Source organism: Drosophila teissieri, chromosome 3R (assembly GCF_016746235.2).
Source record: "Drosophila teissieri strain GT53w chromosome 3R, Prin_Dtei_1.1, whole genome shotgun sequence".
Classification (NCBI taxonomy): domain Eukaryota; kingdom Metazoa; phylum Arthropoda; class Insecta; order Diptera; family Drosophilidae; genus Drosophila; species Drosophila teissieri.
The window spans coordinates 14,549,575-14,564,325 of NC_053032.1; the positions used below are offsets into that span (position 1 = coordinate 14,549,575).

Consider the following 14,751-nt stretch of genomic DNA (forward strand, 5'->3'; position numbering starts at 1 on the left):
GAAGCGACAACAACGAAATGCAATTAGCAAATAGATGTGGCCGTGTGATGCGATGCCTTGCCTCCTTCTTCTTCTCGCTGTGACTCCTTTGCAGCTTCTGTGTTTCTGTGTTTTATTGAATCCACTGCTATGTTTAATAAAATGCACACAAAATTGTTTTTAAAAACAAGTCTGCCATGCAGTCGCAACAATATGTTCCACATTTTATGCTCTGAAGTAGTCTGCCAGAGCAACAACAGCAACAATAGCAACAACAGCAACATATGCATGCAATGGACTCTGCGCCTCACTAACTTCAATTGCTGGTGGCAAAAGCCTCATGCACCATGCAGAATAGAAAGCCACAACTTTCCCATAGTCACCCCCCATATACCCCATATAAATATATGTATATGTATATGTACATATATAGTGTGTGTATATAGCCCATGGTTTGTCTTGCTTTTGTTTCGCCTTTTATGGCAGCTAAAACGCAGGCATCATATGCAGATGGCCTCGTTGCTGCAGCAGTTGCTGCTGTTGCATCTGTGTAGTTGCTGTTCGCGCATCTGCAACATCTTGTTGAGCTGTCAAAATATGCTTGTTAACAACATTTGTTGCACCGCACCGCAGCAACAGCAACTGCAACAACAACATGCGGCATGCAGCAACAGCCACACCAACAACACCAACAATGCAAACACAGAGAGCCCAGTCTAAAGACTAAACGCTGAAGACTAAACACTGAAGACTAAACACTGAAGACTGAAGACTAAAAACTAAAGCCGGCGCGAGTGGTGCAGCTGCATTTGGCCTAAACATGTTTGCTGAAGCTGATGCCACCCATTTAATTTCTGACAGCTAGAAATTTTTAGTTTAAAAGCGACAAAAATAATCATGGAAATTGCCGTTTTTCCAGCTTTATCTCGGGGTAAACTTTCCATAAATAGCCAAACGATGGAGGCGGAGCAGCAGGAGATGTGTAGGGGCCATGTAGACGCCTTGGGCGTGCGTTTGTCTAATAGATCAGCATCAGCGGCTACAGAAGGCGAGCTGCAGAGCTCAAATGTGTTTTCAGGCCATTTATCATCTGCTGCCCGCTGTCTGCAATTTCAGCCGCGTTCATGTTGCACCAACAACTGCAACGGCATCAGCAGCAGCAGCAGCAGCAACAGCAACATCAGCAGCAGCAACAACATCAGCTAAAAACTAAGCTGCAGCCGAAAGCCTCGGCTTGAAATTCGAGCAGCGTGCGCGCACAAGGTGTCTACTTTTCAACGCCCCAGCCTCTGAGAAGTGCAGACCGAGAACCAAACCCACTTGCAACTCCTTGGCGAAAGCAACCAGCCGAGAGCAACCACCACTGCTGCTGGTCAGCCTGCCTCAGTCTGCCGGAGTCTGCCTCATTTACACACTGAAATTATTCCGCATAAATCATCTCAGTGTTGCGTGATTTTTAGACGGCCTTTTAGCGTCTCCCGAATGTCACTTAAAATGTGGCACATTAAAGCGAGCACACAGAGCGAGCACACAGAGCGAGCACACAGAGCGAGCAGAAGGATGCCGGGAATACCGAGGGCTGTTTCAACACCAGATACGAGCATAAATCAAAATTAAATAACAGCAAATGAACTGCTCTGGCCGGGCGGCTTTTGTGTAATGGAAACCCTTGTTTGTTCCTACGAGGAAAATTTAAACATTGAACAAGCAAAAGTTCAGAGTCCAACACTCGAGTAAATATTAAAATGAAGATGGCTTGCCGAGCCAAGGGCAGGTAAAGAGTTTCATGTGTCCAGAGGTATCAGTTTGACAGAATTGTAATTGGAATAAATGCTGTATGTATTTCAAATATTTATTTCCATGCCCTGCCACCACTGCAGACGACAGTAGGTGTTGCAAGTTCAAATTTATTTATGATTTTAATACGGCTCCTGGTGAATGTGAAAACCCCTCTTCACTTTCTCCAATCACGTTGAAATTCCCCCTTGATTTTCGTCAGATGTCTCGCTGGAATTTTTGGCAACTCATAGCGCTTTAGCTTTGGCAGCTGAGAGCTTTAAATAAAATACACAAGAACAGACTCGAGCAGAGCTGTCAAGATTGAGGCTAAACTTTTTATTTTTATTATGTCCCAGCATCTGTTGCCTTGGCGCGACTGGAGAAAGGCGCACTTAATACATAATTCGTGTACACATTATAATTAAAGGCGATGCCGCACGCGGCCATAACATTTTGGTTATGGGCCCAAACAAAAAGCTACCAACTGATTTAGCAGATCAAAGCCCACACATATACACAATCGCACACCCGCACACTCGCACACTCGCACACGCTCGTAAAGGCACTTTGAAGTTGATTTACTTCAACTTGGAGTTGGCGTTCGCGGGAATCACATCTTTGAGTTCGCAGCACAAATGATACTTTGTTGATGTGTTGCCAGGGGAGAAATACAAATATACGGCGCATTCCATATGTGAATAAAGAAAAAGGCAAGAAAGGCGAAATTTCATTAGAATCACAGCCCCATTCGACGGGTTATTGTTCTTCCCAGACACTTTTATTGGCCTGCATCCCCGCCACTTACGCCTTCGTTCTTCGGCTTGCAGCGGGCCCTCTGCAGGAATCGCATTATCGCAGGCGGCATGTGCTCCTTGTACATCGCATAGTGGCGCAGGACGAGGCGGCAGGAGCTGAAGTGCACGCAGCGTCCTTCGCTCTTCTCGGGCGTCTGGCAGCTGGCGCCCACTGCAGCACAAAGGATAATCGGGCACAATCGCAGGCACGGGGAAACATATCAGGGAATAAACGTAACATAAATTAGTTATCAGTCTTATATATATTTCATATTAGGGCTTTCTACAGCTTTTACTTTAAGCGGAACTTGAAACAGGCGTGCCAAATAAGCTTACAATAAATACACTTCATTAACGTATACTTAGTACTTTCCACATCAGGCATCCTTTCTTTTTGTTTGCAAGACAAGGGCAAGAAAACTGTTTATTTGCTCATCCATTTGAGATTGTTATTTTTTGCATCAATGGCCAATTAAACTGCCACAAAATTTGAAAGAAGTTAGCTTCACAACAAAGGGGGAATACAATATAACAAAGACATTTGCTTTTTTCATGTGCGTGCAGATGTACATACTCCAGTATACGAGTATGTATGTGCATATATCCATAATCAATGGCTTACGTGTGTGGCCGACTGCCGATGGCTGGAGGAGGAGCAGAAGATTCAGGAGCAGGATGACGAAACCGAACGGAATCAATCGAGATGCGCGCCGCATTGTGAATTTACAATTTCGGAAGCAGTTGTTATGCCGCAGACTTTTTCCCGGGAAGATGACGATGGAATATGCTGTATGTTGTGGTATATGGTATATGGCGTGTATTAAAGTCGCTTTAAGGTCTTAAGCGCTTTAAGCGCCGAAAACTCACTCCGACTGTGGATGGCGGAACACAGACTGATTCTTGGACTGGAATCGAGTCTGGTTCGCCGTTCTGGCAGCAGATTGTTGCTGAAGTAAACAGCTTGGGCTTGGGAAACTTTTGATAAGCGCGCATAGGAAATGATGGGCCAGGGAGGAGGTGAGGGGAGGGCAGCCTCTTATCGACGGCGTGCAAAACAAGAGGCCAAAAAATATGTACATAATATGTAAACAAAGCGCACCCACACCGAAAAAGAGAAAAAACGGGGCAGCTCCACAGCAGCCATAGCATCCCCAGCATCCATGGCATCTATAAACACATGTTTGAGGCGGCGCGTACCAGTTTGAACTTATGCCTCATGCCTCATGCCCCATGCCTCATGGGCGCCTGCCGGGTTGCGTGGGGTTAAACGTTAACGTAGCTCCAACAACGAAAGCAAATGGAAATTTATTATACATATACATGTAGATATATTGCAAAGTTCGAAATGAATTCTAGCAGCTGTGGGCTCGCAGCGAAAACCCTAGAGTCGCCGCCATCATTCGTCTTTTCGGCTGGAAAACCACCAATATTTACACGGCGGGAAGTGATCTTAGGGATATCTAATAAATTTTATTTCGTTGACAGGTAACAAATATCAGAATGCCGAAGAATTTATTTTAAATGTTTAAGGAATCAACAAAAGCGTTATACAAGACTATGTCAGACATTAAACTATCAGCAATGTTTCAATTCCCTTTTATTTTGTGGCAATTCACTCCTGACACCAGTAAATTACTTCAGGTACTTTAATTGTGACTCTGAAGTGGTCAAATCTATTTTGAAAATTAACAACTATTTTTTGGGAAGCATTTTGTTAATAACATTCAGTTAATTAGTTGCAGCCGGAAAACACAGAGCCACAGGCGATAAATAAATGGGTAAGTGAGCATGAGCAGAGCCATATTTTCTAAACAACTAAAGCACGAGTATATATTCTCTGTGCCTGTGTATCTGTCAAGATAGCCATATTCGGCTGAGATTGATGGAAGACAAGGCAGCAGGCCAGCACCTTGTAAGCCGCTTACCTGTGAGCATTTCACCCCAGCTCGAGAGCACATTGCACGCTCCTAATTAAGTAACCCGGGGCATGGTATTGTTCAATAAATACCAATTTATGCCTTCACTTGCTATCTGTGTCTGGCTTAGAGCTTGGCCCCGGCCTGCCTGCCCTCCTCTTGCCCTGCTCTTGCCCTTTTGCCATTTTGGCCAAAATCACAGTCGAATTCAATTTTATTCAGCCCATGGTTGTGGCATATACACACACACACACGTGCATGCAAGTAACATACATATAGTTCGCCTGCCAAAAGAGGAGATTTTAATAAAAATGTAAATTTTTTTAGTTGCCTTAGGGGTTCTTGGCGCTGGGAAAAAGCCAATAAAAAAGTATTGCTCGTTATGAACTTGGCGGCAGTTTTTGTAGCTGATACCCGCAGCATCCCCAACGCAATCCGACCAACTTGGCCAACACAATCGCAATCACAATACACTTACACATACACATGGTGCACGCAACTGCCAACGAAAATATCATTTGGCCAGGTTAAAGTTTTCGGCTGTCTCCGAATGTCATGCCAATTGGCTCTTTTGCTCTCCCATCGCGTGCGTTTCGGAAGATTGCGGCTTTATCGAATTATAATTGCGGCCATAAAGAAAAGTTTTTATTTCGCTTTGAATTTTAAGTATTCCCAATTCTCCGAGTTGCTTTTTGCATCCCTTCTCGGCAGCTGGAAGGAACAGCACTGCAACCTCATTTAAATATCCTGCTTTTTTCATTCTGGTGGCAACCATTTGAGGACTTCATATACAACCAATCGTAGGTCCGAGTACCGAGAAATTCCAGACTTCTGTCTCAAGATGCACCATGCAATTTGCAGCCGGATGGAATACGTATAAGTTGGCTTAAATCAAAAAAACATTATGGATGCGAATAAAAAAATGATTACAAACGTAAACTTTCTCAAATACATAAAATGCACGCCCAAAAATATGAACACTGTTATTGCTTGTGTTTTGCAATAATCGAAAGATTTCCGTTTTCTAAATTCCAAACAAGGCGATTAATTTGATTTTTTGAATCGACGTTATAGCACCCATGCCCCTTTTGGACGTGTGCATAAAGTAAGACAAATAATGATTGATTTAATGGACATCGAAGCATTATCGAATGCATTGCAAAACACTGGGCAAAGTGTTGACGGAGCCATTTGATGGCCCATAAAGCCAGCCACATCATTAAAAACCCTTTCCCGAGAGGGAAAATATTGACACTTGGACACCAAGCTGGCTAAATGTTTCGGGGGAGGGAATGGGAAATGGGAAATGGGAAAAGGGGAGAGGAGAGGAAGGGTCCCCCATTTCAATTTGCTGCCAGTCACCCCCGCATCGATCACATGTGTAAACGTTTAAGTACGATATTTAGATATGTGTACGAAAACATGCCGGAAACCGAAGCATAAAAACCCGAAATGCGCATAATAAAAAGCCATCGTCATAGACTTCAACTTCAACTCCAGCTGAATGGCTGAATGGCCCCATAACCATTGCCCATCCGACATATAGAGTCCATATATACATATGCGTACATTCATGCTGTATCCGAATCAGAAACTGAAACTGAACTGAAACTGAGAGCCGGCGTAGCCCTTTTACAGATGTGCGATAAAACAACGGGCTGGGCAACAAAAGGCATCGGAAAATATGAGAAACAAAGCATAAAATAAAACACTTCGGAACTTCGAGTTGACAATTTGAAGACGCCAATAAAGTTTCCTACGCCCACCCCACAACCCCTTTCCATCGATTTTTGTTTTTGTTGTTGCATGCTGCTGATTGCACTGGGAAAATTGAATGTCTGCTTTATAGGGATTTTTTGCATTAACGGAGTTTCATTTAACTAACAGTTTAGCTACAATTTATAATTATTATATAAATATATATTTTTATTATATTGTTTTCTTAATTCAATATACAAAATTAAAAACGAAATAGTTCATCAGATAAGTAATAGAGCTATTTTTTTTTATTTCGAATATTTTTGAAAGATTTTAATATTTAGAATGCCTTTAAAATTATTTTTTAAAATTTTATTGGCTCAAAAAATTTGTTTTTTTCCAATAAATAATTTTTAAATTAAATTTACCAAAGTTCTTTTTTCGCTTCTGCCGCCTGTGTTTTCGTTTTCCCCTTTATTTTTCACCAATAAAAATTCCTGGGAAATCATTTAGGAAAGCGCATGCATGCACATCATCATGTGCACGCCAACGCCCACGCCCCTACTGTTTTGCCCCGCCCCCGACATCGACCACGCCCCCCTCCCGGCCCCCACAGCATCCGAAAGATTCCCAGAGCGGAGATAAAACGCGTGTCAGACACGACAATGCCATGGATCATGTGTCAAATTGTGACTTGCAGTTCATGCCACTTCTCCGGGAGTCGCAACTAGTTACCTGCCGTCGAGCACTTTCGCATGCAGATGCTGCAATACTCGAATATTGGGTTAGTCGAATGCTCAGCTCGAGGCGAAGCTGCAACGGCAACGGCACACGCAAATGCACTTTTTGATTGCCATCGGGGTGCCTTGAGAAGCATACCCATAAAATCCCCATCCCCATCTCCATTGGCAGCCCAAGGAAGAGCGCCAACCGCCGTACCATCGCAGCCCATGCCACCCAATCTATATCTGTCTTTGGCTTTTCTTATCTGGCTTTGGCTGTTATTCTTATGAATAGTCGAGTGCGGGAGGAGCACGGACACATCTGCAGTGTGCACTCCGAAGTGTGCTGTTGCATTGTCGTTTTATTTGATGTTGGGGTAAAAGCTTTTATCAAAAATCGTATTGCATGCAAATTAGATTCCTCTCCGATATTACTGTGTCTCGCCTTTGTCCGCCAATCTGCGAGTAGAAAAAAACTGCAGCCAGCATTCCCTCCCTGCCCGCGCCTTTGGTTCATGATATTGTCGCCCTGCATTTTCTTCGCATTTTTTCCTCAGCTCGCGCAGCCTGCTCCTCCAGCTGATAAAGATACCGACGACATGCACACGACAATGCTGCCAAACGCTGATGATTCAGACATTGCGACCAAAAGCAGTCTGATGATGCTGCTCCTGCTGCTGCTGCTGCGATGCTGCTGCTTACGAGCGGCGACTGTTGTTGCCGTGCTTGGTCTTTTGTCGCAGGTCTCAATTGACTTGATAAACTCCTTCCTACGGTTTTTTTCAATTCCGTCGAACGCTTGTGCTTGTTAACGTCAACCGGCTACACACACAGCACACTCAAAAAATAGTATTTAGCAACTAAGTTTGGTACTCTAATAAAGTGCACTCCTCTTCTTGGGGAAAGAAGTTTGAGTTGATAAATAGTTAGTATATTTTAATAATACAAGTATTTCATTAATTTACTTTATTGGAAACCTTGTAATTAATAAGTTTTCTGAACACATGTAGATTTTATTAACAAATACAAATATTCATAAAACTCTCGGAAACCCTTACTTCATATTAATCATAGTAATCAAACCAAATGAAGAATTCCCCTAATCCATGTTTGATCTTCATTTAATATTATTATTTATAATTATACTTATTGCAGTATGGCCCTCGTTCGACGTTTGATCTTCATTTAATATTGTTATTTCTCTCAGTGTCCGAAATAATAGATGGCGGGATGGGGAAAGGTTGGCTCGACAGTCACAAAGATGCAGGCGTAAAATGAGTTCATTTTTTCTGTGGACTCTATCGAGCACGTCTTATCTGAAGTCGCATACGTATTCGGCCATGGCCAGAAGGGAGTGGGAGTTGGCCTGAAAGGGAGCGGTGGTGGGGAGCTGCACCGGCTTAAACACACTTGAATGCATTTCCATTTCATGGCTATGGCTTCATTGCCGCCAAACGTCGGCGTCTGCCGCTTTGTCTGGTGGCTATGCGCCAACTTGCCAAATAAAAGGGAGTAGAAGAGTAGAAAAAAAGGGCAGCTGGGACACCTCGAACTCCACGCTGGCTGTTTGTGTAATAGCGTTCATCGAAGCTTAAGGTGTATAAATCACACACAATGCGGTCTTTTGTAGTTTCAGACGACACCAACACACACTCATACACTCGCACACTCACACACACAGACAGCACACTCGGAAAACTGCAGTGTAAAAAGTGCGCATCGTTTAGGTCGATTTTTTCCACTCTTTTTTCACACTTTTCCTCGACGCTTTTTCGGGTCTAAATTATGGCCCTGACGTTCCGCTTTAAATGGTGCCAGCTGGTCTCGGTTTCCGCTCGGCATTTAAATAATAATAAAATGATAATTTATTTTTAACAATTTGTTGCACTGCTTGTAATCATTTGTTAAATGTGCGCTCTCGAAAATCCATAAGCGAGAAGGCGTTTAAGCCGCTTACCCAGTTGGGCACTTGAGAAAACGTTCGGATTCGGATTTCGACAATGAAAACAAAGACGGAGCAACGGAAGCAGCATAGTGAACTAATGCCCACTGATAAAGAGTCAAAATATTTAAGCGGCATATTTAAAATCAAATAAACACATCAGCCGGCAATCAAAAGCTTGCTGAACTGTAAATTGAGCTTAGTTTCGCTACATTTAAGACCCAACATCGCCGTCGTCTTATTCGTAGTAGTCGTAGTCGTAGTCGTAGTCGTAGTCGTAGATTTCATAGTAGTAGTTTTCCCAGCCGCCTTCAGTCGACCGGCAAACGACCCACTTTTAGCCCCCGGCTTTAAGTAAACAGCTTAGCTGAAGCTGGGGCTCTGCAGTTGTGCATCTCCATTTTGCATCTGCATCTGCATCTGTATCTGCAAATGCACATGCACATGCACACTTGTACAGTTGTATTTGTATCTGAAGCCGAAGCAGACAAGAATGGCTCGAAGATTCGCCTCGAATTTGTTTATGGCCAACTGGCGATGCAACAAATGTAGTTACATTGCGTAGATATCTCAATCTGTCTGTGGCAACAAATTTGTACACATGTTTCTGTCATTTTATGGAATTATGTGTGGCCCAGCCATGAAAACGAGAATCGAAATAAAATCACTTTTTTCCACACAGACACATGCGTTGCGTTGCGTTGCGTTTCGTTTCGTTTGACAGACGCACCATGGATGGGAAAACACGAATAGGCATAAAAAGGCAAATATTTATTGCTCTCATAATAAATTATTGAGGAATTAATTGAGACTAAACGGAGGTGTTACGGTGCTTGAAATCCACACATAAATCACATACATGGATGTCTGACAAGAGAGGTGCTAAGCCGTGACATCCAAGGGATTCTTGGAAATTTGTGCAGCGGCAAGAAAAGCGTGAAAATACTGAAGTACTGATGGTGAAAGAATCCATAAAAGAATTTCACTGACAAATACCGTTTTCCAAACAATAGAAATCTTTAAAAAAGTATCAGTTTTCGCTTTTTATCAACCATCTTGTAATTATTCTCGCTCTGACACACGATGCACATGTTTATTTTCTAAATAAACACAGCGCAGAGGTTATCAAAGCTAATTGCTTAAATAAACGTGAATAATTCCTCTTTTAGGATCATCATTTTGCTTTCCGTTGCACATTTATAAATTCCTATCAAATATGCATATTTTATTTATTAATGGATTTAAAGCAACAAATAATGGTCAGCCAAAACCAACTGAAATTTAAAGCGAAAATGCCGACTTTAAGTAATTCGAATTTAAGGAAATATTTAATTGCATGAAGCTAGAAATAGATATAGATAACCAGCCGATTTGAGCCTCCCATTAGGAGTAACCACAAATCATTTAATTGGCTTCTGATACTTACTTCATTATAAAAAACTATAAAATTAAGCTTTGGGCACTCATGACGACCAGACAAACTAGTATCTTAATGGATATAAAATGAGGTTACCCAAAGATCTTATCACTCATCTGGACATTTTTTCCCTTTTCAGACTGCCATTCGTCTATCAGCGAACCCAGTAACCGTTCGATAATTTATTCATAAATATTTTGGTCGAGCCAATAAATCTCGTAGTGCCCCCATCTGAGGTATTTCGTTTCCGAGCACCTGCACAGTTCAGAGGTTAGGGAACTTTTTGATCCCAAACATAAATTTCGTGGCCATTGTGAGTTGGGGGTGGCGAAGTGGTGGGAGTGGAGAATTTTTAACTCCATGTCTGTTTATCGTTTATTTCAGCAATGACAGGTGCAGCTGCCATCGACATTCTACCATAATAAGATGGGCAGACATCGACATCGCCCCTCCATCTCTGGTTTGTTTACCGAATCTGAACTTTTTAGCTGCTCCAACTGGGCGACTGACTGACTGACTGACTGACTGAGCATCTCACTTTCGGGATTTTGGAGGAGGCCGGCTGTTTATGTTGTTAAATGCAAAAATGATTTCCATTAAAAACAAACAAATGGCGAGACGCACGTAGCAACGGCACCAGTGTGCGTGGTCCGTGGAGTATTTTTGGTTTTTTGGTTTTTTTGGTTTAAAATGCAATAACCAATAAAATAAATTGCCAAGCAAAATGATCAAACATTAGGCCAGGCGGGCATCGTTTTGCTTGTTTTTCATCGCCGTTTTGGGTCGAGCCAGGCATGTTCTGTTTTATTCTGTGTTATTTTGTTATTTTGTCGCAAATGTCCCTCATTATTGCGTGATATTTATTTAGGTTATGACTTAAGTTGTGTCACGTTCGTCTAAATTTATATCCAATATGTTGACTATCAGCGCCGCATTTACGAACACATCCCAATTCCTGTGCCCCGAGTCCCTGGCCTCCCATTGAAATTTATGCCACCAGATTTGGGACTAGCGATGTATTCAGACATATAGCCGTATTCTCCAAAGCCGCACATATCTTGCTCCGCTCCACGAGTCCAAAACTATGTGTTTCCCTCCGAAATTTATATGCAAATATTCAATGCACGTTGGCTGTCGTGAGCATTGCATTCCACCCAGCCACCAAGCGGTACACCGTCGAAAAAATGGATTAGTTATAGGGTTTGAGATTAGGCTAACACTAATTAACCATAAATAATCTTCTTTCCTTAAAGGCATAAAATATCTCAATAATGTAAGAGCGATTGATCGAATATAAATATCTGTACTCACAAATTCGTTCTTTATACTAGAGACAGGAAAATTTGTCTGAAATAAATTGAATTAGTAAGAGGATCATGTGCTCCCAGGAAAAATATTTATATTATTAAATAAAAGCCTGAACTATATATTATCCTTGAATCCCCTTTTAAAGTCAGCATTCGTGGGAGTAAATGAATGTACCATGTTACACCACTTTTTTCACCGTGTAGCTACCAGCAGCAGCTCAAAGCTCACGGCACACAGCACGCCACTAATTGGACCCAGTGGTTCGCCATCATCATCGTGATCGCATTTAAATGTGCTGATCAATTTACTTAAATGTTAATGGCAGCCCAGGGCGTGTCAAAGGGTATGGGTTAGTGGGGCTGCTTCAGGCTGGGGGGTCAGGTGTTTCGGTGGGGGGTGCTTGACTGCGACTGAAGTTGAAGTTGAAGTTCAGCAGAAGATGGAGCTGCAGGTGGAAACTTCGAGTGGGGGTCATGCTGGTTGCTGGCTGCTTTTAATGCGCGGGTGTGTGGATGTAAAAAGAAATATGACACACATAAACTGAAATTAGCTGCCAATGCGAGATGGCAGCGTCGCATGCGAATTGTTTTATATTTGTTTGGCGGCAGCATTAAGCCATTAAAAAAGAGGCGCCATAAAACACCGCAAGCCGAGGCTATCACGCTGTGATCCCCATGTATCCCCATTTACGCCGATTTTTCCAGCGATTTTCCCCGCACGCTTTTCCAGCTTTTCCAGCTTTGCCCGCTTTTGCCGCCTTTTAACCGCTCTGACAAAGCAATCAAATCAAATTTGTTTGGCTTTGTGCGTGCTTCATTTCTCTTGCCAACTTGCTTGTTTCTCTTTTTCTCTTTGTCTCGCCCTTTCTCAACTCATTTCTCCACTTCTCGCCGCCTGTCTCCGCCTTTCTCCGCCACTCTGCTCTCTTTGGCAATGCAGCCTAAAAGCATGCCACACATATTTCACAACAGCTTAAGCTTTGCAGCCAAATCCGCTGCACTTTTTCATTTGGCTTGAAGTTTTTTGTCTACGTCTAAACTTATTATCATTTTGGCTATTTATTTTATGGCTCATGGCGAGGCAGGAGGTGTGGTGCTGGTACAATTGTTTTCACATGCAAATGCTTTTCGCCCCATGCCGCCAAGCATTTATATGCAAATATATGTACAGATGTGAGCGAAAAAATAGCAGCGTTAACAAGTTTTGGAAAAAACGGAAAGTCAGCTTTAAAATCAATTAAAAATGTTTTTGTACTCGCATCAAAGAGCTGAATTATATGAAAGAAAAAGTAATTGAAATCAGGATGTATATGTGATAAATGTGATAAATGAGGTGATGGAAAAAATACAATTTGCTATTATTGTCAAAGCTATCGAGTTCCATATAACTTTTTAAATTAAGAAAAAAATGGGACCAAAACTGAGTATAAAATGTTTTACTACCGCTGACTTAAATATACATACATATCTAAGCTGTGTACTTGAATCAAATGTACTAATGAGAAAATTAAATCCCTTACATCACTGTGATGTGCGAAAATATAGTATTTTGAAATATATTTATAATCCAAACTATTTTTTCGAATTTATCTGTATGTGTATGCTGTGGCAGCGTTCCCACGATTTTCCTTCTCTCCGGCTGCTTTTCCTCCTCCCCACAGCGAGAGACACTCAAAAAGAGATTTCCACTAAAAGACAAATGCTACAATATCACAAAGGGCGGTGTGGGGATAAAAATACAGGGGTTCCTTCCACCTTGAGTGGCTGCCGCTGCAAATGCTTGGGGGTTGTCTCTACGCGTTCAAGTGGCAAAAAAAATCGCTGAAGTCGCAAAAATTATTGCAGTTGGCAACTTTGAGCTGACGCACACTCACACCATCGCACACCTACAAACACACACAAACACTCACTTATAGAGTGCGCTTGCGATAAAAATAAAGTGACAGCAAAAACAATTGCAAACTTGTGCAATTAATAAAGTGAAAAGTGAGCAGTGAGCATTTCTCTTCTCCGATCGACCTCTGCGATTTAAGGTGTACATATGTATGTATTTGCCCAAAGGTGGGTGGATTTACCTGTATATACATACATACATACACACGTATATATTCGGCGAGTGGAAGTTGAAGCCCAATGGCATCGGCAATGTTTTCACACGTGTTGTCGTTTAAATATTTAAATGCGCTCCTGGCAGCAGCGGCGTTGACAACGCCAGAAGTTTTACATGTTTCGCTGTGTGTTAAACCCGAAAGCAAACTGCTGCAGCTACATCTCATTCTCACACTAGCACTCACTGCCAGACAGGGACGTATCAAGGATATCTTTTCAGGTGAATCGATTGTAAGAACCACCAAGAACAAGCCGCTCTTTTACACCACTATTTTTATAATAATTTGTAAGGTTCTGGAGGGACATTTTGTTTTTGTAAATAATTATTTATTAGGCAACATTTTTTTAAATACAAAATAAGCAATTATAATAATAAAAACATCAATCACACTTTTTCCCATTATAGCAATTTGTTATGTTTTATGGAAAAAGTGCACGCACTTCAGTGCAAATTAAACATAGTCAGCCAAATGCACTCATCCGCAAACATTTTAATTTAAAATGTGTAGGTATTTTTCGGTTGAATCACGCTCTTAGTTCTCTGATAAAAACCAAAAAAAAACTGTCCCCCTCCAGAAAACGATTTAAGGGCCGTCCCTGCCAACCGAGCAGCACATTGACACACTCGAGGATGAGTTCGTTGGAAGATGGACTTTTTTCTTCTTGTATGAGCATGCGATGCCAGCATCGTCGTCTTCTTTTATCAGACAAACTAAGCGCAAAATTAGTTTTTGAACTTTTTAAATTGGTTTATTTCATGGAGTTTTGATTTTTAGCACGTTGCGTAACGAGCCCGAGAACCGCGTACCCGTAATTGGCTGGCCGTGCTCAAGAATTCTGGTGGGGAGTCCTTTGGCGGGGGACATGCGGCCTTCCCAGGACTTTCTTAACGCCTTCATTAGCAGTATGTGTATGAGTGTGTGTTTGTGTGTGCAAGCAACTACTCAATTTGCCAGGCAACTTAAAGGAAAATCATTTTTTCAGAATCTTTCACCTACACAATTTTGCAATTATTGTAATACGGGCTTGGAGAGCATGCACTCATATTTTATGACATTTTTTCAACGCCCTTTTGTTTTTTGGTCTTA

General features: G+C 42.0%; 1 protein-coding gene and 1 long non-coding RNA gene across 2 annotated transcripts; one reads left to right on the forward strand and one right to left on the reverse strand.

The window, feature by feature from the left end:
• Positions 1-2,336: 2,336 nt before the first annotated feature.
• Positions 2,337-3,268, reverse strand: LOC122621977. The gene is made up of 3 exons (XM_043800038.1): positions 3,175-3,268; positions 2,564-2,724; positions 2,337-2,399 (listed from the first exon to the last, which is right to left on the reverse strand). The coding sequence occupies exons 1-3, from the start codon at positions 3,266-3,268 to the stop codon at positions 2,337-2,339; spliced, it is 318 nt and encodes a 105-aa protein (XP_043655973.1).
• Positions 3,269-10,423: 7,155 nt separating this feature from the next.
• LOC122621869 lies at positions 10,424-10,907 on the forward strand. The gene is made up of 2 exons (XR_006326253.1): positions 10,424-10,560; positions 10,632-10,907. It is a non-coding gene; the product is annotated as an uncharacterized LOC122621869 (long non-coding RNA).
• The last annotated feature ends 3,844 nt before the right edge of the window (positions 10,908-14,751 follow it).

Bases quoted from the DNA above. Each gene is read 5' to 3' on its own strand.
- LOC122621977 (XM_043800038.1), bottom strand. From the start codon at position 3,268: ATGCGGCGCGCATCTCGATTGATTCCGTTCGGTTTCGTCATCCTGCTC. The intron at 2,725-3,174 runs GTAAGCCATTGA...TTTGTGCTGCAG, and splicing joins ATCGGCAGTCGGCCACACAC to TGGGCGCCAGCTGCCAGACG. The intron at 2,400-2,563 runs GTAAGTGGCGGG...ACATCAACAAAG, and splicing joins GCAAGCCGAAGAACGAAGGC to TATCATTTGTGCTGCGAACT.